The sequence below is a fragment of the Tenrec ecaudatus genome, chromosome 5 (assembly GCF_050624435.1).
Source record: "Tenrec ecaudatus isolate mTenEca1 chromosome 5, mTenEca1.hap1, whole genome shotgun sequence".
NCBI lineage: Eukaryota > Metazoa > Chordata > Mammalia > Afrosoricida > Tenrecidae > Tenrec > Tenrec ecaudatus.
This window is the reverse complement of record NC_134534.1, coordinates 131818411-131840064: the sequence shown is the minus strand read 5'-3', so window position 1 is coordinate 131840064 and position 21654 is coordinate 131818411. Positions and strand designations below refer to the sequence as shown.

The following is a 21654-nucleotide window of genomic DNA, read 5'->3' as shown; positions in this document are numbered from 1 at the left end:
CTCCACCTAAGCCCCTGGCATCAGCTCCTCTTTTTCCCCCTCCCTCCCAGCACCCCCTCCCTCATGAACCCTTGATAATTTGTAAATTATTATTTTGTCATATCTTGCAATGTCCAACATCTCTCTTCACCCACTTTTCTGTTGTCCGTCCCCAGGGAGGAGGTTATATGTAGATCCTTGTAGTCTGTTCTCCCTTTCCAACCAACCCTCCCTTCATCCTCTCAGTATCACCACTGACACCACTGTTCCTGAAGGGATCATCTGCCCTGGATTCCCTGTGTTTCCAGTTCCTATCTGTACCAGTGTACATCCTCTGGTCTAGCCAGATTTGTAAGGTAGAATTGGGAATATGATGGGGGTGGGGGGCGGGCATTTAGGAACTAGAAGAAAGTTGTATGTTTCATCGTTGCTACATCACACACTGACTGGCTCATCTCCTCCCGGAGACCCTTCTGTAAGGGGATGTCCAGTGGCCTACAAATGGGCTTTGGGTCTCCACTCCACATCCCACCCCCATTCACAATGATATTATTTTTGTTCTGATGATGCCTGATACCCGATCCCTTCAACACCTCGTGATCTCTCAGGCTGGTGTGCTTCTTCCTTTCTTCCTTGTAGGCTTTGTTGCTTCTGGACTAGATGGCTGCTTGTTTACCTTCAAGCCTTTAAGACCCCATATGCTATATCTTTTGATAGCCAGGCATCATCCATTCTTCACCACATTTGCTTATGCACCCGCTTTATCTTCAGTGACTGTGTCGGGAAGGCAAGCATCATAGAATGCCAATTTAATAGAAGAAAGTATTCTTGCATTGAGGGAGCACTTGCGTGGAGGCCCAATGTCCCTCTGCTACCTTAATACTAAACCTATACATATATGCACATATATAAATATATTTACATATGTACATACCTTTATTTAGACCTCTATAAATGCCCTTTGCCTCCTAGCTCTCTTCTCGATTTCCTTTGACTTTCCTCTTGTCCCACTATCATGCTCAGTCTTCACTTGGGTTTCAGTAATTCCTCTTGGTCACATTTCCCTTGATCACGCCCTACCAGGCCTCCTACACCCTCCTTACCACCAATTTGGATCACTTGTTGTTCCCTGGTCCCTGGGTTTGTTAACACCACTACCTTAACCCCCACTTCCCCCTCTCCCATGACCCCCACGGAAATGTTGGTTCCATTGTTTTCTCCTCCAGATTGTTCATCCAGCCTATTTTATTTAGACAGACCCACAGAGATAATAACATGCACTAAAGCAAGAAATAACAAAACCAAGCAACAATATACAACAAACCAATCACAAAAATAAAAAAAACAAACCAAAACACACAACAAGAAAGAAAAGCTTATAGTTACTTCAAGGATTGTTTGTTGGCCTTTAGGAGTGTTTTTCAGTCCAGTTTGTTGGGGCACCACGCCCTGGCCCCAAAGTCCACTTTTGGCATTCCCTGGGGACCTCGCCACTCTGTTCCCTTGCTGTTCTGTTGCTACCCCTTAGTGTTTTGCCTTGGTGTGTTGGGATCAGATCGGGTGCAATTCCCACACTGTGTCTCCGGTGTTGTCCCCTGTAGGGCTATGGGTCAGTGAGGGGCGTCTTGTCTCATAGTGGGGCTGGCCATGTGCCTGTTTATGTTTTATACAGTTTTCTGTTTATGAAATCCAGGATGGGTAAATCGATAGAGATAGTAATGGGATTAATAATTTCCTAGAGTCATGGCAGGGAGATTTCAGGGGAGATGGAGCAGCTGGCAACAGTGAACAGAAGAAAGTGTTCTGAAATTGGTGGGAGGGCACAACTCTTCTCAGTAGGATTGATGACTGGATGCGTGGCATGTGGAAAGTAAAGGACAGTAGAAAGAACTATACACTTAAGGGGGAGGGAAAAAAGAGAACTATCCAGTTAGTAACCAAATAAACAAAAAAAAAAAGAATGATGTTAAGTTGAAAAGTTGTGAACAGAGTAAAATATGACCAACATTTTGTTCCTGTAGTTCGGGACCGAGGGGCATCGCTTACTAGTTTCTAGCCCTTAGTGCTCCCCTGTTCTCTTTCGTCAGCGTGTCAACCCATATCTGTCACGCGTGTGTTCAGTTCACCATTGGTTGCACTCGCTTGAGCAACTCATCTCCCTCAAGTGAAGTTGCCATGAAACTGGTCTCTCCTGGAAGCATTAAATCTCTTGGACAGAGAAAAAGAACACTGGGATTGATGTCAACAACATGTAAAAACATTGGCATGCTGTGCTTACGCAAGTAATATACAGGGGATCGTGTGATACAAACACGTGCGATGCACACACTATTTTGGTAAATATATATGCATGCATATGTGTGTCTATGTATTTCCCTGTTCCTTTCAAAATAATTCACCGCTTCTTGACAGGAGGTGAGTAGGCAAGTTACCGCAGAGACTAAGGTGCATGTTAAGACCAGGGTGTGCGATGAGGCTGGTGAACTGAAATGCTCACTAAAGGTGCTTTCTAAACAGTCTCCCTGCAGTTTGAAATGACAGCGTTCTTGGCCACTAAAAACAGTCTTGTGTCCAATAGGAGCTTGTAGGCAGTGTCTCCTCCAAAGGAGCTCTCAAGCTCTTAAGTGATTGCTGAAAGAGAAATACCATTGTCTATTAATACTACTGGAACTAAAGATGAATAATGAATTGGCCTTGATCTAGCAGTGAGTTTGACTTTGATAGCTCATCACTTTAAAAGGGTCTTTTATTCTTACGGGAAGGAAAAAAAACCATGACGTCAAGCTAGGGGACAAAATTGATACCAATATCTAAAACTAAACTCGTAGGGCTTTCAAACAAACAAAAAAAAAACCTTGTGTAAGAGGGATTTTTTTTACACGCATAACTAATTAGCTTAGGTTATTATAAGCCGTGCTGCCGTGCTAAAGTTTCCGGTGGTGTCTCGGGATACCTTGTTTATAGTGCCTTCGCCGGGCCAGTCAGTCTTCAAATTGGAATTAGGGAAAGTAGAGGGAGTGAATAGTCGACCGTTGCTCGCTGGACCGGGGCCACCTAAACCGCGGTTATGTTGGAAATGCTAGGATATAATCACTGTGAGGTGAGCTTGATTCTCATTCATACTCAGTCTTTGAAATGAAATGCAATACATTCAGGAATTCACCTGCATGTATGTTTGGAATTGATACCATGTTTTCCATCTGTGAGTGTATTACTTTCATGCTGTTTTTTTCTTTGATACCATGTGAGGCAATTCAATGTAGTTTTGAGCAAAGCAAATATTAGTAAGGTTTTTCTGTGGGATTTTATTTTCAAAATTTTCCATTGTGTGGAACAGCTCATGTTAATACAAATACTATTAAATTGTGTTTGGTTTGGTGGGGAAATAGGAGTTTAAACAAAATGTCTGAATAGAGGAAAAGGAACAATTCTAATTGTGTAACAATGTTTTAAGAACGAGGGACACAAAGGTTTTTAAGAAATAGGCTGGTTTGTCACTCGCCGTACCTTGTACCACACGTACCTGTAAGTGTTCTGTGTTTGAAAGAAACGGCTTAAAGTGGAATTTGCGTTTTATGCGGAGTTCTTTCTTAATTAAAATGTTGAATAATCATGTCCAAAAGGAAGTGGGAGGCATTAATCCGCAGCTAGTTGATTTAATCATCAGAATGTTTCTGTTTATTTCTGACAACCGTTTTACAGTTCTTAAGGAAGCTTTAAAAAAAAACACGAGAGAGGACAAAGTGATTAGTTTGCTAGAGAGCATAAAATAGAGTTATGTTTCCTTCTCTAGCTCGTTGGCTTCATCTCAGTCAGCCCTTCCAGGTGTCTGAGGGAAATTTTTGTACTACACATATAGTCTCGGACATTTTAAATTACCAGACATGGGAAGAAAAGCACAGGGTCTTAAAGAGATGTGCAGTTAATTAGCAGGAAACAAATAGGGCAAAGCATCACCCCAAATCCCCAGAGTCGGATTTTAAACTTCAGAAATATCAAAATCCATTAGCCCAGCGCCTGGTACACAACAAGGGCTTGACAATGTGTTTTTGTTGCTGGACTGGTCAGTCTCAGGTTTGTGCCTGATAGAGCGCTGTGGGCACCACCCAATAACAACACTGTCTCTCTTCTCTCCATGGCTTTGTTCAGGTGCAGACCCACCTTGAAAACCCCACCAAGTACCACATACAGCAAGCCCAAAGGCAGCAGGTAAAGCAGTACCTTTCTACCACTTTAGCAAATAAACATGCCAACCAAGTCCTGAGCTTGCCATGTCCAAACCAGCCTGGCGATCATGTCATGCCACCTGTGCCCGGGAGCAGCGCACCCAACAGCCCCATGGCCATGCTCACACTTAACTCCACCTGTGAAAAAGAGGTAATTCATGTCTCCTCTCCTCTCCTGTTTTCTGAAACTCAATGACTGTCTGTTGGATCTTATTCCCACATTTTACCATGGGCTCTGTCATTTATCTGCCTGGCCACCATCACTGGCTTCTGTCTCAGATTTGCCAGCAGGGCCGCCCGCGTCAGCCTCTTGTCGCCATTCCTGGGTTGTTGGGGTCAAGGCACAAGAAGAAACCTGGCCCATTCCTCATGGAATGTGGAGGGCAGGATACACTCGAGCGCAACATGTTTCTCCTTCATTAGCTGAATGTGCTTCTCTTCAATGCCTTTCCGTTTGCAAAGCAGTGAAAATGCAGAGAGAGGAGAAGGGAAGGTGGAAAAGGAAAAGCAAAAATAGAAAAGGTGTGGGGCAGGCGGGTAGAAGTTCCACTCATTGTGAAGGTCTGGAATATTAGTTCTATTTCTACTGGAATTGAGGGGCAAAACACACACACCACGGATTGTGCATAAGTACACTTGAATAGTACAGCAGACGAGAATTTAACAGAAACGCAGAAGTCTAATTCCGTTTCTTAATAAAAGTGCCGCTGCCTGTTAAACCGGCTTTTTGAAAAGGCTGGATTGGAGATGAGCCCCAGACACACCTTCACGCTCCTTGCCCTATCACAGGTGGGAGCGCGCAAATACCTGGGAGAAACCTGGGTCTTTCATGCCTGTCGTTTCCAAATGGCAATTGCATCTCATTTAACGGAATGTTGTGTGCTCTGAAATATTGGTGGTTTCAGAGGTGACTTCTAAAGTTTGGTTGATTTTCATTTCATTTTTACAGTGGTTAGGTCTTTTCCTCTCTGCCCCCACCAATCATATTTTTCCCTACCCATGTTTGTCATTTATCAAGATGGCAGGATGGACGTCTGTCCTTCCTTCCTTGTGTTTTCTCTGGGCCAGACCCCACTTTGTTTGAAAGCTTAGTTCATCTTCTTGCTGTGCTGTCAGCTTTCTGTGAACATGTCCTTGAGAAGTCACTTGCAAATCCAAGTCATGGGCTGTGTTTGCTTGTGTTTCTGCAGGGGTTCTATAAGTTTGAAGAGCAAAACCGGGTGGAGAGCACGAACATGAGCGCCCATTCTCGAGCTTCGTGCATGCAGGTATCGAATGACTCGGCAGACCAAGGATGTGACACTTCCTAATGAGACTCTATATTCATTGCTGATCACACCTGCTTGGTGACTTCAGAAGTGTTTTTTTTTCTTCATTGATTTTTTTTTAATAGAAAAGGCGGAGAGCAGGGCCATTTTCTCCGTAGTGTCTCAGCATTAAAACATTACTAGGGGAATTAAAGTTAAGATGCATTCTACCCTAAGCTGCTTTAAGTCACTCACAAGTACATGAAATACAGACTTTCAGTGAGGTGTACCAGGCTATAGCTCATTGCAGCAGTGTCAGTCTCACATGCCAGGCAGTGTAAGGAGCAGCCCAGTTCGTCGGCTATCAGTCAGACGAAGAAGTGGCCCTTTGTGATGCAGGAGGCAAGTCAGGCAGTGTTGGTACTGGGTTCCGGGTTGGACATACACAAACTTATTCCACCCAAAACTTGTTTGTGTGAGTCTCTGCAATCAGTGGACTGCTGCAGACAAGTCGCTCTTAGTCACACACGTTTCAGTTTCACAAAATAGTGGTTGACTCAAAGCAGGGGACTCTGAGGCAATCTCCTGGGCTGATCCCATTCCCCACATTGAGGTCAGCTCAGGTTAGAACCTGTCTTTTCTGGGATCCCAAGGGGTTAATCTTGATATAATTTCTTAAAGGACACGGAATAACCATAGAGGTTTATCGGGAATAAGTTTTCAGAAAACTGAAAACTGTCCTGGTGAGAAAAAGAGCAAGAAAGTTGCCAGGAGGAACTGTCTCCTCAGATAATGCATTGACTGCTCGTTCACTGAGGCAGGCAGGGCTGGCCTGTGAGGTTTTTGTTGGGAAGCCTTGTCCCACTCACCCTACGACCCATCTTGGTCCTTCAGAGTTCGTTTTGCTCCCTAAACTCAAAGAACATTAAAAAGAAAACATGACTCGAGTGTTGAAGCTGCCAAAACTGCCACTGTAATGTGGCGCAGATATGAACGTGCAGGCTTCTTTGGGGAAAGGCTAGGGAGATGGAATCTCTGCCTTCAACAGGGCAAAGGCCTCGATGGAGAATAGGTGAGAAGCTAGTTCATATTTTGATATTTCCATTTGATAAAGGTTTCTAGGATTTTGTCACACTACTTTTTGATTTACCTGCCTATATCATTTTATATAATAGATTTTCATAGCACAAATATTTGGAAACCTTTAAAACTTTTTAATATTTCTTGAACTTTTTTAATCATTAGATTTTACTACAATATATCATTGGATTGATATAGAAACTATTCCATATCTATTTATTAATATATTTATTTTTGAATTATGTATACATATATCTGAGAAGAGTGACAGTATTTTTCCCTCCTTTATGTTTTTTATCAACCTAGATTATTTTTGCAAGGAGAGGAAAAATCATGCTTTAAAAAATTGTATCGTACCAATTTTATTGTCCTAAAGTATAATTAAATTTTCAACGAAAGGTTATTTACAAGTCCCCTGGCACACCTGCCTTTTCCCTACCCAACAACAAAATGACCTCCTCTTCAAAGCGAGTGAACCCATGAACCTAGCAAAGTGCATTAATAACCAGCACTGCCCGCAGTGACTCCCAGCTGGCCTCCCGTTAAGTCTCCTAGGAAATCACTTAAAAGACCACTTATTGAGCGTTGACTTTCTTGTCTGGCCTGTGAGAACTTCCCAGAGTTCGTCCTGGATCCCTCACAGGAATCTGATCGGACAGGCAGTCTTACTAGCCCCACTCTACAGGTGGGTAAATGAGGCTCTTGAAGGCTAGATGCTCCAGCTCTGATTTAGAGAGGTGAGGAGAGCAGCCAGGATTTCAGAGCCCGTCTTCTGGAGTGGCCCTGGTGAGAAGACGTGGAGGTTGTCCCCCTGAGTCCTGACATTTCATGGTGTGCTCACAAGACACTGTAAAGACCTAGGTCTGTCTTCAGTCTCTCTCACACACTCTCACAGATGCATTCACACACTCACTAGCTCCACTGCTTAGGTGTTTACAAAGAAATGTTTCCACAATCTTGTCATTGCCACTGCTGCAATGCACATGTAATCGCCGTTGTTTATGATCGTAACTGATGTTTTGGTACTTCAGGAATAAAATTGATCTAGTGGGAATGTCAGCCCCACGGCTGTAACGATAACCTCGTCCTGGGGTAGTCCTCAGGGAGTACCAGGCTCACTGGCAGCGGTACAGGAGAAAGTTATTTTACAAGTCGCTGTGACATCCACGCAGTGGCCTGGGAGCCTCCGTGCCCCCCACACACCCTCCTGGGAGCCACAGGCTGAATTACTATCTGCATTTTCTTGCTCTAAGGCAGTGGTTCTCAACCTTCCTAATGCCGTGACCCTTTCATACAGTTCCTCATGTTGTGGTGAGCCCAACCTTAAAATTATTTTCATGGCTACTTCGTAACTGTAATTTTTCCACTGTTATGAATTGGGTGACACCTGCGAAAGGGTCATTCGATCCCCAAAGGGGTCGCAATCCACAGGTTGAGAACCGCTGGCCTAAGGGAACATGGGAAGCGGGTGGGGCAGTCTTTAGGGAGGGCAGGGCACGGCGGTGGGGTGGGGGGAAGACTAGCAGGTAACATTGAAGAGGAACTAGTTCCTTGTTCATCTTTTCTGCATAAGAAGGGCTGTTTAGGTTAGTAGTTGAGATCATAGGTTCAAATTCTGACTCTGCCGTTCAACATGGGAGGCTTAGCTGGCGCTGGTTTCTGTATCTCGTTTTATAGCAATTACCTCCTCTGGGAAAGTATGTCATAATAGAGCCTGCTTTGGTTAGGTTATTGGCTGTTTTAATCATTCACCAGTGAACTAGGCCGGAGCCCATTGCGTGACCCCGAGTAAGCCCTCATGGAGTGGGAGTGGGTGCTGGCTGGGAAGGTTTTCTCCTCAGCCCTCAGGGCTCACGGCCTCCAGTGAAGTTCTTCTTCGGGAAGGGAGGAGGAAAGTTCTTCTTGGAGTCTTAGTAAAGGATGTGACTGCTGGGAGTTAGGGGACTCTGGAATTCTCTTTATTTCTTGGGGGTTCTTTGCACCGTTTGTTCACTTCCGTCTCTCTTCCATCGCCCCTTTCTCTTACAGATGGACGATGTAATTGATGACATCATTAGCTTAGAGTCAAGTTATAATGAAGAAATCCTGGGATTGATGGACCCTGCCCTGCAGATGGCCAATACGGTATTGATGGCTTGCTTGCTTTTGAGTGAACATCTCCCTGTATTTCCAGTGTGCCCTCACTTTCCCGAGCATGCAGCTTGACTTTGCAATAGATTGAGTGAGAAAATTTTTACTGGTAAAAATGGAACCTTGGGTTTACAAATAAGTGACTTTGACATCAGCATTCAACAGTTTTTCATTTGGAAACTTTTGTCCCCTAGAGCCCAAATCCATGTTTAGTAGGATGCTAGCCTCGCCAGTTCTCCCCAGCATCAAATGCCACTGCAGCCACGGGGAAGGCTGGGGATCATGCTGTTCACAGCGGTGGTCTAGTTGAAGTGACAAAAACTAGTGTAGTTGGATGATGGGATTATCCTTCTTCACAGTTGTCCCAATTTTAGTTCATAAATCAGTGGCTGTACTTGCTCTCTTGGATATTGCTACTCATTTCTCTCTGCAATCTGGAGCTGTGTCTATACTGTGTAGTTAACTCGACTCGATTTGGGCAGCATGTCACTGTTTCACCAGGGTCTCCTGTGGTTCCTTGTAACAATCCTGAGAGTGGAGTTGGGCTGATAGTGTTGCCTTTCGGTTCAGGCTAACGAAAGGTGAGTTAGTTTTGCCCAAGATTGCATCGTCAGGGCCAGCGCTGCGCTTTAAGTCATTGAATACTTAGTCCTGTGCCTCACCAATTCCCTGGGACAATCACGTTCCTTAATAACCAATGTCTAAAGGAACAACATTCAATCATAAATTTCCTTGGCCAGGGCACAAGATAGTAGGTATATATTTATCAAAATCCTTTGGAAAAAATCTTTTGTCAATAGAATTTTCTTCCCTCGCACCTTACAACCATGGTCCAGTTCCTTAAGCTCATTACGCGCCGCCCTACAGGGTGAAGACCACCTTTGAATTATCCAGGTTTCTTGGAAGGTTAGCTTTTGCCTCCTTCCCACCAAAGCTCACCGCATGTCCTGTTCTGAAAAACAACATGCTTCCATTCCAAACCCTCCGCATCCTCGCTGAACCCTTGGTTGACACCCCTGGACCCCTTCTGCTGCAGCTCAGTCCATCCCACAGGGCTGACTACCTTGTCCGCAGTCAGAATCCACGGAGGAGCATGAACAAAACCCTTCGGGGAGCTGGCACTAGGGAATCTATAAATATACCCAAGCCTTGGATGTATTTACAAGGTGTGCACTGCTCCAGTACCACTCATTAGCAATGGCCCAGTCTTCTCAAAAGAAATTGTCTTTGAAAGTGATCTTGGCCTATAGCGGAAGCTGGATACTTGCTGACTCTTAACTACATGGTTACAGATTTGGACTCGACAGTCACTCAGCGGGAGAAAAATGAGTCTGTGTACTCCGGTCAAGATTTAAAGTCTGTAAAACCCACACAGGCAGTTCTAGTCTGTCCCTTAGAGTCGCCGTGAGACAGAATTGATTCAGTGAAGGGAGTGTGAATGGAGAGTTACTTGATGTCAGTGGGTTTGTTTTGTTGTTGTTGTTTTACATGTTATCTGATTCGACCCCACCTTCTTTTTATGTGTCCTTATATCATTCATAAAAATACTTGTCATCCAGCTTCTTTTTTATATGTATACAGTTTTATTAGGAGCTCATACAACTCTTATCACAATCCATACATACATCAGTTGTGTAAAGTACATTTGTCATTCATTTCCCTCACCATTCTCAAAACATTTGCTCTCCACCTAAGCCCCTGGCATCAGGTCCTCATTTTTCCCCTCCCTCCCCACTTTCCCCTTCCCTCATGAACCCTTGATAATTTATAAATTATTATTTTGTCATACCTTGCCCTGTCTGACGTCTCCCTTTACCCACTTTTCTGTTGTCTGTCCCCAGGGAAGAAGTTATATGTTGATCCTTGTAATCTGTTCCCCCTTTTCACCCCCCCCTCCCAGTATCATCACTCACACCACTGGTCCTGAAGGGATCATCTGCCCTGGATTCCCTGTGTTTCCAGTTCCTATCTGTATCAGTGTACATCCTCTGGTCTAGGCAGATATGTAAGGCAGAATTGGGATCATGATAGTGGGGGAGAGAGGAAGCATTTAGGAACTAGAGGAAAGTTGTATTTTTCATCGTTGCTACATCGGACACTGACTGGCTCATCTGCTCCCTGAGACCCCTCTGCCAGGAGATCTCCAGTGGCCTACAAATGGGCTTTGGGTCTCCACTCTGCACGCCCCCCCCCACTGTCATCCAGTTTCGAAAGGCCTCCAATGAAGAGTAAGCATCGATAACCTGTTACAGCATTTCATCACATTGATTCATAGGGACCCTATATGACTGTGTAGAATTTCCCCATCAAATTTCCTAGGCAATTATATTTGTGAAAGCAGGTTGCCACGGCTTTCTCCTATTGGTGGATTCAAACCCCTGACCTTTCTTTTTGTAGCCAGGCATTTAACCACTGCACCATCAGGGCCCCTTATTCTGCAACACACGGTAATGAGGAACTGGAAAGTTTGATAGCTCTTGTTTCAAGTCTCCTACCATTTACTCTGTCTTCACTCATGTTACTTATTCATGTTACTTAAAGCCTGGCATGTCCCCCATCTGTAAAGCATAACTGATAATTGTCCCTGCCTGACTGGGTCCTCTCACTTAATACATTGCAGTTAGCATCAGAAAACTGCAGTAGACCCAGTAAAACAATCAGTAACTCATTCATTGAATCATCAAATAATTTTGAGAGCTCTCTTCATTAGGCTGATGTTCATGAAGTGCTCTTGTAAGACGTCCATCTGTGTTAGAATAACACCACACTTAGTAACCAGGTTGCTCCTCACAGCACCCCCTGCGTAAGCTCCAGGCCGGCGTCTCGGCTCTGCCCAGGGAGCAGGCTTGCTCCTGGCAACCCTCCTGAAGATAGTGCTTGGGACCCTGCATGCTTCCCTTCCCGTAGCCGATTCCCGGATCTCCCCAAACTGCCTACAGCAGAAGCCAGGTCTCATGTCTTCGTTATCTGACTGGCTCCCAAGCTACTTTAGAGTGAATGTTTCTGAAAGCCGACCTGATGTGTGGCCCGCACAGGTGAGAGGCTGTGTGGCAGAAATGAATAAGGTTTGCATCCTGTTCTCACAGGACATACTGGATTGCAGGGCAGGGCAGACAATTTCGCCTGGAGGAGAGGACAGTGCAGGAGCAGAGGCGCCATCTCATCTGGGGGAAATTCCCGTATGGGAAAGAGCTGAGTTAATTCCCAGTCAGGAGAAGTGTAGCCTGTAGCCATCCTCAGAACTGCTGATCTTGTCCCGAGTCCCTTTCGCTTCTGTATGGAGGAGACTAAGCATGGGCCATCAGGTGCCTGCCTCCTGGGCAGGCATGATTACTTCCTCGTTTCACAATTAGGATGAAGGTAGCATAGCTTCAGGTGTAGAAACACAGACTCCGACTCTGATATCGGAATTTGATGCAAACTATTGGACACATGACATGACCTCTCTGCTTCAGTTTCCTCATCTGTAAGGTGGGAATAAGGTAGCACCTGTCATGATAGGGTTAATGTGAGATTGAGAGCAGGTGATCCAGAAGTGCTGAGGACCCTCTCTGCACTTTTCTTCTTCTTCTTCTTCTTCTTCTTCTTTCTCTCTCTCTCTCTCTCTCTCTCTCTCTCTCTCTCTCTCTCTCTCTCTCTCTCTCTCTTTCTTTCTTTTCTTGGTGCTATTATACACATCAAAGCCTAGATGGAGTCAATAATCTCTATAACATTGTTCAAATTATGCCAGCTTTCTCTATATCCTCTGCCAAGTTGTTATACCATCTTTAACACAAGCCTTGCTCCGTTACCAGCGCTACACTTTAACCTTCTCCCCCAGCCCCCAACTCAAAGGCTCCTGGGACATCCTCGTGGCTGTAAAGTGCTGTCTCCTAATGGTTTTATTCTCCATACATAAGAGTTTCAATGGTCAGAATTAAATAGCTAACCGACTACACCTTACTAACGTATTATAATTTTCCCCCACAGTAAACTTCAAATTTAACATTGACATTCCCTGCTCAGCCCCATCTCTCGTTTGATTCTTTGAAATACTTTCTTTCAAGTTAACTACTTAAAAAAAACGTGGCAGGAACACTTAGAGAGGAGACTATCCTCAGGGAGTTGAAGTCCAGAAATAACCATTCTGAGAGCACAAGGGTTCTCTTGTCCCATCACAAACAAAGCATAACAGTCCCAGTTCACTCGTGTTGACAGTGCTCGATTGATATTCAGAGAAGCGACCATCCAAAGAGAAAAAAATAATAACATTTTACAATTATCATTTACTTGGAAAAATATTCATTTTGGTGGAGCAGAAGACCGAAGAACACAATTCAGACCAAGTTTGGGGCCGGATTCACAAGTGGTTGCCTTCTCCGTATTTGTCCCAATTAGACTGTCATGGGGCCCTTGAGCCCTTCATATGCCGGAAACTTCCTGGGAATCTTGTCCATCAGGTTGACATCCGGGTAAATAGCCAGCAAGGAAGCAAAGTGCCCATTGTCACAGCAGGTAGTGCAGCTTTTCCCTCTACCCCGGAGATGTCATTTTTGACAAAAATATCATAAGTGAACCGCGGTTTGGTTGTTCTTTGCTATTAGGTTTGGCTTCTGTTTTTCCTAACCCAGAAGGGCCACTCTAGAACCCATTCTAAGAGACGGATTCACAATTAGAAACCCAGGTGCTGTGAATCAGCTGCCTGTGTAGCTTCATCAGATAGCAGTCCTCACGACCAAGAGCAGGGCCACCACTGGGCCAGAGGTTCGCAGCCTCGGCACTTTGGGCACTTGGTGCTGGAGTCTCCTGTTCTGTAGCAGTGTCTTAGGTACTGTAGACTGTTTGCCAGCGACCAGATGCCAGCGACCCCCCGCCGCATATCAAATTGTCATATCCCAGTCAAAAGCCCCCCCCAGGAGAGGAGACAAAATCCCCCCCAATAGAGAAGCAGAGATTGAGGGTAATGGGTAAGGAGTGATCACTGCAGATGCTGTCAGTGCCGTCCTTGGATTTGAATTACAGGTCTGATGGCAAAGTAGGTGACCTGTTGGACTGAGAACCACAAGGTTTAGAGTTTAAAACCACCAGCAGCTCCTCAAGAGAACCGCTAGTTGTCCCGTGGCCTTAGGCTCTCTGTGCATCAGTATTGACTTGAAAGCAGTGAGTATTTGGAATTCAGCCGATAGACTTAGCAATCAGCATAACAAGTAGTTTTGTTGATCAGAGAGAAAATTTACTCTCCTGCCCCAACTATTACAGAAGGGGGACATTCATTCAGTGCACTTTCCCATCAGCTTTCAGTTTTCTGGACAATAACAGCATGTCTGATCCTCGGGGAGCTCTGTGTTTTACCTCATTTATTTCAATCCATTCCTACAAAACCTCATGTGAGGTGGATGTTAAGGCAGAAGGTTTTTCTGCGGGGGAACCTCGAAGCCCAGAGAGGTCAGCGTTGCTTCAGTAACCCACAGCAGCCCGGTAACAGGCAGGATCTTCGTAGCCACATGGGGCTTTCACTCCTCAACCCAGGCTGTAACGTGCTGTGCTGTTCATTTGTGGATTGGACTGTGCACATTTGGCACGGAGCAGTTAGATTTTTATTTCCCAGGTCCAGTTGGCGATGAGTTGAATATTTCTTCATTTCCAACGCACCATATTTATTTTAAAAACACCAACCCAAACCAGTTGGTGCCACATGGATTCTGGTTCCTGGGGTCCCTGTGTATGCAGAGTAGCACTGGGGGATCCCATACCCGAGCCCTTTCAGAAGGTTGCAGGCCTTTCTTCCAAGATACCTGGCGCTAGCTTTGAATCCCCAGTTTTTCAGTTTATAACCGTTTGTGCCACGGGGCGAGGCGGGGAGGGGGGGTCCCCAAATACTGATATTAACACCAGCCTCATTAATGATGGCAAAACTTTAACTCTTCATTTTTGTAAACTGAGTAAGGTGACACACACCAAGTGCCTTTCTAATTCTCAGCTTGGGCCTGAATAGACCCTAAATTAATTTTACTATCAAATTAATAAATCCCTTCACCATAAAAATACCCTCATGGCATCTGTGCCGGCTGCTCTCAAGCAACACGTATTAGAAAGCCACCGAAGCAGGAGCTCTTTCAGAGGAGCAGACAGGACAGTAAGCTGCTTTTCCTGCTGGGCTTCATGGGGCCAGGCCTCAGCCTCAGCTGAGTGCTGGGAGGCACCTTGTTATGGAGACTCTCCCTCGCTTGTGAGGGCACCTGTGGAAAGAAGCCAATCACAGTGGTCCTCTCTGTAGTTGAAAACAAACTACCAGCCCCCCCATTCCGACTCATGCCCTTCCACACCACGGCCACCTAGGGGCTTCTGACTCATGTTGACCCAACAGCACAAAGTAGAACTGCAGCCATAGGGTTTCCCAAACTAATCTCTGGGAAAATGACTCCCAGACCCTTCTCCCAAAGAGCACCTGCTGGATTTGAACTGTCAGCCTTTCGATTAGCATTCCAACACTTAATCCAGTGCTCGGCCTGGATGTTTTTCCAGCTCGTGGCTGCTGTCTGGAACAGAGTAGAACCCTCCACCCATCACCTCTGTGCCGCCAGGCCTTCCTCCTCTCTGCGATCACCTGTCTCCATTGGCTTTCTCTCTGCGGTGAACTCTCTCCCTGCACCTTGTTGTCTCCCTGTCTTTCCATCTCTCTCCCTCTGGGAATTGGCGTGTTTCCTCACCTCCCCCTGGGGTCTTTGTCTCAGTCTAGTCTCGGGCCCCATTTCAAATTCCCTTCACCTGTGCATCTGTGTTTTTCTCTCTGTGATTCCAAATTGATTTAATACTGTACAATTATCAGCCTCTTTTAACGCATGGTTAGAATATTTGTCTCTGTATTGGATTTAATATGGAGCTATCGAAGGACCTGGAACTTGTTTTTAAAGTGAGCCAAATAAATATCACTGATTTGTAATTAACCGTTAACAAATGACTATCAGAACACAATAGCATGCATCAAATACACTTTGCATATGAAAAGACTATATACATAGTTGACCTTTGTAGGCCTATGAGAATAATTTAATTTTAGTTGCTGCATTGATATCTGAAGTCCGATTCAAAGTTCCACTACACCAAGAATTTCTCCGAAAATCTGAAACTCCAGAAAAGCACAGGGCTCCTCACCAGAGGTCACACAGCGCCTTTTGTTCCTTGGCTGTTTGGTTACCATGTGACTTGATACATTGGAATACCGTTCACTCTGTGTAAATGTGGGCAGGAATAAAGATTGACCCTAAGTAGGTGACTTATTTCAAATGAAACCACTTAATGTATTGACTGCTAATAATCAGCAATTCTCACTAGTTCCTTAGCTCTTAAAAACTCACTGTCTTCACCGATTGCCAGCACAGAGTAGAACTGACCCTGTGGGTTTCGAAGATTGTAACTTTTCAGGAGTAGAAAGGCCTTTATCCTTCAGAGCCACTGGTGGGTTTGAACTGCCAGTCTTGAGGATCAAAGCTCATTGCATAACCACTGCACCACCGGGGCTAGGCAGAGAAACATGGCTTTGGCCCTCTTTATACTGTTTATACCCAAAACAGTATCAAACTACTTCAGTAGGCCAGCTAAGAGTTAATATAATTACCCAAACGGGGGCTATGTAGATAAAAGTAAAAAGAAGTGTGCGACTTAAAACCATTCAGAACTAGAGAATACTTTTTTTTTTTTTAAGCTAACTTGGGATAGCTATTTCTCTTCTTCTTTTTCCCTTTGAAGTATACTTTTTAAAAATAATCGAAGTCAGTGGGCTCCCTCTTGTGGCCTTGTGAAAAATTTCAAGGAAAACCCTTTCTAACAAGGAAATACCTTTCCTTTTTCTCCTTAAAAGAAGAATATTAAAAAACTGATAAAAAAATCAAATCAACCTGAGACTTTTGTGGGTTAGAGAAGGGCTCTAACCCCACTAACTAGCTGTGCGACCCAACTTCACCCACCTACGTGCCCCCTTGGTCAATGGAAATAGTAATGGTGTTCATCTGTTAGGTGTGCAAGACCTTACAGAGTTAACCTATTTAAAAAATCATTTTGATTTTTCGAAAAAAGCACATCTCATACAGAAATTCTGGATCTACTGCTTTTTTGTAGCTAATTTAATAAAATAGAAGAAGTGAACTTTAAAAAAATCATTTTATTAGAGGCTCATACAATTCTTATCACAATCCATACATACATCATTTGTGTAAAGCACATCCATACATTCATTGCCCTCAGCATTCTCAAAACATTTGCTCTCCACCTAAGCCCCTGGAATCAGCTCCTCATTTTTCTCCCCTCCCTCATGAACCCTTGATAATTTATAAATTATTATTTTGTCATCTCTTGCACTGTCTGACGTCTCCCTTCACCCACTTAAGAAGTGAACTTTTTAAAAAGAGAAATGAGAGACAGTAAGAAAATTGTCTTTGATGAAAAACCTGATTTGTTGGGGCAAGTCCTCCCAGAGAATGATCCTTTGTGACAATGTGGTTGTCAGGTAGGGCAGAGTCAGCCCCAATCATCCTCACTCTGTGCACAAGGAACCCCGCGGCTCCTGCACCAGCCTCTCCGTCCTTGCTGTGTCTGAGCCCGTCCTGGGCCGCCGCTGTGTTAATCCAGCTCAGTGATGGTCCTTTCTTTTTGGCTGACACTCTCTCTCTTTGGTCCAGTCTGATGCCCTTCGTTGGGGACCTGGATAACCTTACCACCTCTTGGTAACCTGTCCAAAGTATGTGAGACAAAGAGTCTCCATCCTCATTTCCAAGGAGCGTTCTGACTCTGCTTCTTCCAAGACAAATTGGTTCATTCTTCTAACAGGCTATGAGATATTCACAGTTCCTTAGCAACACCATAATTCAACTTTTATGGAGCATCTAAGGAATACCTGAATGGCACAACTGGCTAAGCAGTGAGCCACTGACCAAAAGATTGGCAGTTCGATTCCACCAGAGGATGCATCGGAAGTACGGTCGAGTATTTTACTTTGAAAACTTAGTGGGCTGCAGTTCCACTCTGTCGTTCAGGTACCTCATAAGTTGGAATCTGAGGGGCAGCAAATAACAACAACCACCCAGAAGCTAGGGAACACAGTGGCCACTTTTTCACGGTCTTCCTGGTCAAAGCAAACACATATGCCAGGTGGTCTAAGCAGTTTGTAGGTGTGAGCAGCTGGGTCCGTTCATCTCCCAAGGGAATGATCCAAGGAGACTCTGTTTCTACTTTCCATTTCTGTGAAAATCATAGCATCTCAGTTTTCCTATGTTAAGAAGTTACTTTATAGCACATCACTTTCGTTAATGCCTGGAACAGTGTGCGGGGTATTTCTCTGAATAACTTGGCAATTGTTCAGCTGTTCATTTCTGTTCTTGTTCCTCTCTCTAGCTACCTGTCTCTGGTAACTTGATCGACCTTTACAGTAACCAAGGCCTGCCACCCCCAAACCTGACCATCAGCAACTCGTGTCCAGCCAATCTTCCCAACATAAAAAGGGAGCTCACAGGTAAATACCAAGCAGTTATGCCTCTTTCTGGCCATATTCCCTTGATACCTTGGTTGAGCAAGTTTGGGAAAATTAGGCCCTCCAGACTGCCCAACTTTGTTATGGTCATGGAGTGGTTCCAAAACAATTGAGTGCCCTTTTGAAGTTATACTTGAACCTCATAGTTGTCAGTATTTCCTGAAACACTAGGAATCTGGGCTGCTGGAACTGCCTGGCAACAGTCACAGTGTCAATGGCTGCGGTCCCCATGGGCGAGGGGGGCAGGCAGCAGACACTCTTTAGCTGTAAACTATAGCCACCCAGCCTGCTGCCTGTGTTACCTGCCAGGAAGGCACTGAGTTTGAGAAGCATGGTTTGACATGTCCTGGGACACATTTAAGTCGGGGTGGGATAAGAATTTATGTCTTACCTCAGCAGGAGCCTGGTGTTATTTCCACGCTATCATGTGCAAATGAGTTATTACGCAGAGAGAAAAGATTAATTGTAAGATGGAGTGAGGGGTATTTGTGGGTATTTTTTTCAGGCCAATGTGAAATGACTTATTTTGACATTTGCTTCAATGCTGTAGGAGAGGAATTTGACCAAGACAAGACAGGTTATATTAGAATTGGCTTTTAACCAAGATTGCTTTTAAGGTCCCAACTTTGTTTGTGGGGAAGAGGGCCCGGCTTTATGCAGAACTGGGTTAAGAGAGGTTACAGTGGAACAAAGTCCAGTTTTGTTCAAGATGTCTTCAAATAAATCTTCAGAAAATTGTGACAGGAAAAAAGACAATAGGAATATCATTTTGGTTAAAAAGATGATTACTTGATTTATTATTAATAAATATAAATGACCAAAAGCCAAAACAGGAGTCCCTATGAGGATTGCCAAATGAGATCTCTATTAGACAAAAATAAAGTATTGCTGAGGTGACATGAGTAATATTTTGAATTCTGTACAGGCTTGCTTCCTCAGAGACAAAACCAAACAAATAGACCTCGGATGTGGTTGAAGCAGGTGATGTGTGAACACATATCGCCCATCATGCTTCTACATGAAGAGACAATACATAGTCTTGTTTGGGATTGGCCTGTTTTGGAAAACTGGAGCATACCTATAATGAATGTAGATGTGTAATTCATAGGCACTGATAGTACACATAGGAGCCTTTTGGGCACGCTCAGTTAGGCGTTGCACTCCTCACCACAAGGTGGATGGTTCAAACCCACCTGTCAGTTTGTGGGGAAAAGATTCCACTCTCTTTACATAGACATTTTGAAGCCCTGTCCTCCACCATATACACACATCACCTAATAGTCTAATGACTTTAACTTCTGTTTTTAAAAAGTACTATTTTGAAGTAAAATTCTAAAGGACAATAGTATAATGTTGCTGAGAATGTTTCCTAAGAGAAGATAACAGATCCTCAATCCCAGTATTCGCTAATACTAGGTGTTTGCCTAAACAGTCCAATGCATTGTTTTGTCCTCTGAAAGGCAAGACATGCTATCTCTATCAGAGTGAGCTCACGAAAGTCTCTAAACACGTGGAGTGGCCACGGATTCCCTTATGCCAGGTGCTTCCCAACTCTGGTCAGGGGGAATGAAGTGAGATGAAGCCCTTTACTTAGGATCACCCAGGGTGCGCTTTAGCACCGATGAAACGCACATCACTCCTCTAGTTCCTGAATGCTGCCCACCCCCTCCCCCCACTACCATGACTCAGTTCTACCTTACAAATCCAGCAAGACGGTAGCACACACAATGGTACAGAGGAGAGCTCTGGACACGTGGAATTCAGGACAGATACAATCCTCAGGAACAGTAGTGGGAGTAGCGATATCATGAGGGTATGGGGATGGTGGGTGTTTGGGGGTGGGATGGGGAAAAAGCGGGAACCCATCACAAGGTTGGACATATAACCGCTCCCAGGGGGATGAATAATAGAAATGTAGGTGAAGGGCAACAATGGACAGTGTAAGACAGGAAATAACAATAATAATATGTAATTGATCAAGGATTCACGAGGGTGGGGAGGAAAGGGAAATAAAGAGGAGCTGATATGATACCAAGCAAGTAGAAAGAAATTGTTTTTGAAATGTTGATGGCAACATATGTACAAGTGTGTTTAATAGTAATGAATGATGGATTGTCTTAAGATTTGTAAGAGCCCCCAATAAAATGATTAATTAAAAAATTGCTTAGAATTGTCATACAAGCCTTGCTATGTGTAGAAAAAGATGGTTAGTACCTTATCTTAGTAGATTTACTTTTATAGTTCTGTTTTATTATTTTTGTTTATTGTGTGCCTTGAACAATTCCAATTTCTAATTACTCCATTCACGTGCACAGCGTGTGTTTTCCCCACAGAGTCTGAAGCAAGAGCCTTGGCTAAAGAGAGGCAAAAAAAGGACAATCATAACTTGAGTAAGTTGGTTTTATTGATCTCCGTGAGATTGGGCGCAGGAGTTAAGCTTCCCTCCTGCCTCACAGGATTTTTCCAGAACTGTTGAAAGGAAATTGATTTCTATGGCTGTTAAAGGTTTATTCTACGACAGAAGATTGTATTTCAGAGAAGCCAACGTACGTTCCCCACCCCCACCCCCGCCCAAAACTTCTCCTTGGCTCTAATAGAGTCGTGTTTATGTGCTTGTTTCCAAAACGCTGAAGAGTATCTGTATTCCTTGTTTATCATGATGGAGCTTTTTTTTTCCCCCCTTTTCTTTTTTTGGTGAGAAGTATCCCTGATCCCCAACTACCCAATTATAAGTGTTGCTCACACTGGTACTTATTAGCAAAAGGGATCACCTTCTCCAGTGAGATTTGAACAAAAGGGAAAAAAAGAATAAAGTTAGAGGCGAGGGAATGGGCGAGGTGGCTTCCCAAATGTGTCTTTACTTCTAATATTTAATTTTTCAAAATATTTACCACACCAGCACAATGTTTTACATTTAATTTTATCTCAATCCAAAAAGTTAAGCTCTTTCCTCTGAAAGGAAAACCAAGGGTGAAGGACTACATAATAAACCGTGAACTGCGCTCAGAGGAAAGAAAGTGTGTGTGCACGCGCGTGTGCACACGGCCGCACTTGCTTAAGTGTGTACTTCACGGTTTAGATTTTCTTTTTTGCAATTCACGTTTTATTGCCTTAGGTCCTTTATCCTAACTTGGTTTTTGAGAATCTGAGCTACTATGTGAATCCTTCCTCCTTGTGAAAATTAAATCGTTATAGAAAGAGGGCAGAGTTCTTCCCTGATCTTGAGGGATAGCCATTGTTCTGTTCTTTTTAGCTTCAAGTTGGGCTCACTCCAGGTCTTCTCTGCGTGTTTAAGAATCTACATGTTTGCTCATGCACAGAGAAAAGAGCATAGGTGTGTGTGTGTGTGTTAACACAAGCATATTTGGTTGCTGCATAGTTTTTGTTTGTTTGTTTGTTTTACTCAACAGTGTGCCCTGCAGACCTTTTCCTGGTAGAAATCTAGCCTTACCTGCGTTTTAAAACCACTGTATGCCAAGGCTGGCTG

At 44.1% G+C, this 21654-nt stretch overlaps 1 protein-coding gene across 2 annotated transcripts in view; it reads left to right on the top strand.

The window, feature by feature from the left end:
- MITF (melanocyte inducing transcription factor) overlaps positions 1–21654 on the top strand; it is a 295608-nt gene that overhangs the window by 255945 nt on the left and 18009 nt on the right. Inside the window, exons 3-7 of one of the 2 annotated variants that reach the window (XM_075549901.1) lie at positions 4129–4356; positions 5396–5473; positions 8561–8656; positions 18032–18149; positions 20501–20557. In XM_075549901.1, the coding sequence (XP_075406016.1) occupies positions 4129–4356; positions 5396–5473; positions 8561–8656; positions 18032–18149; positions 20501–20557 (577 nt within the window). Of the gene's footprint in view, positions 1–4128; positions 4357–5395; positions 5474–8560; positions 8657–18031; positions 18150–20482; positions 20558–21654 lie in introns of both variants that reach the window. The other variant, XM_075549900.1, reaches the window with a different exon arrangement.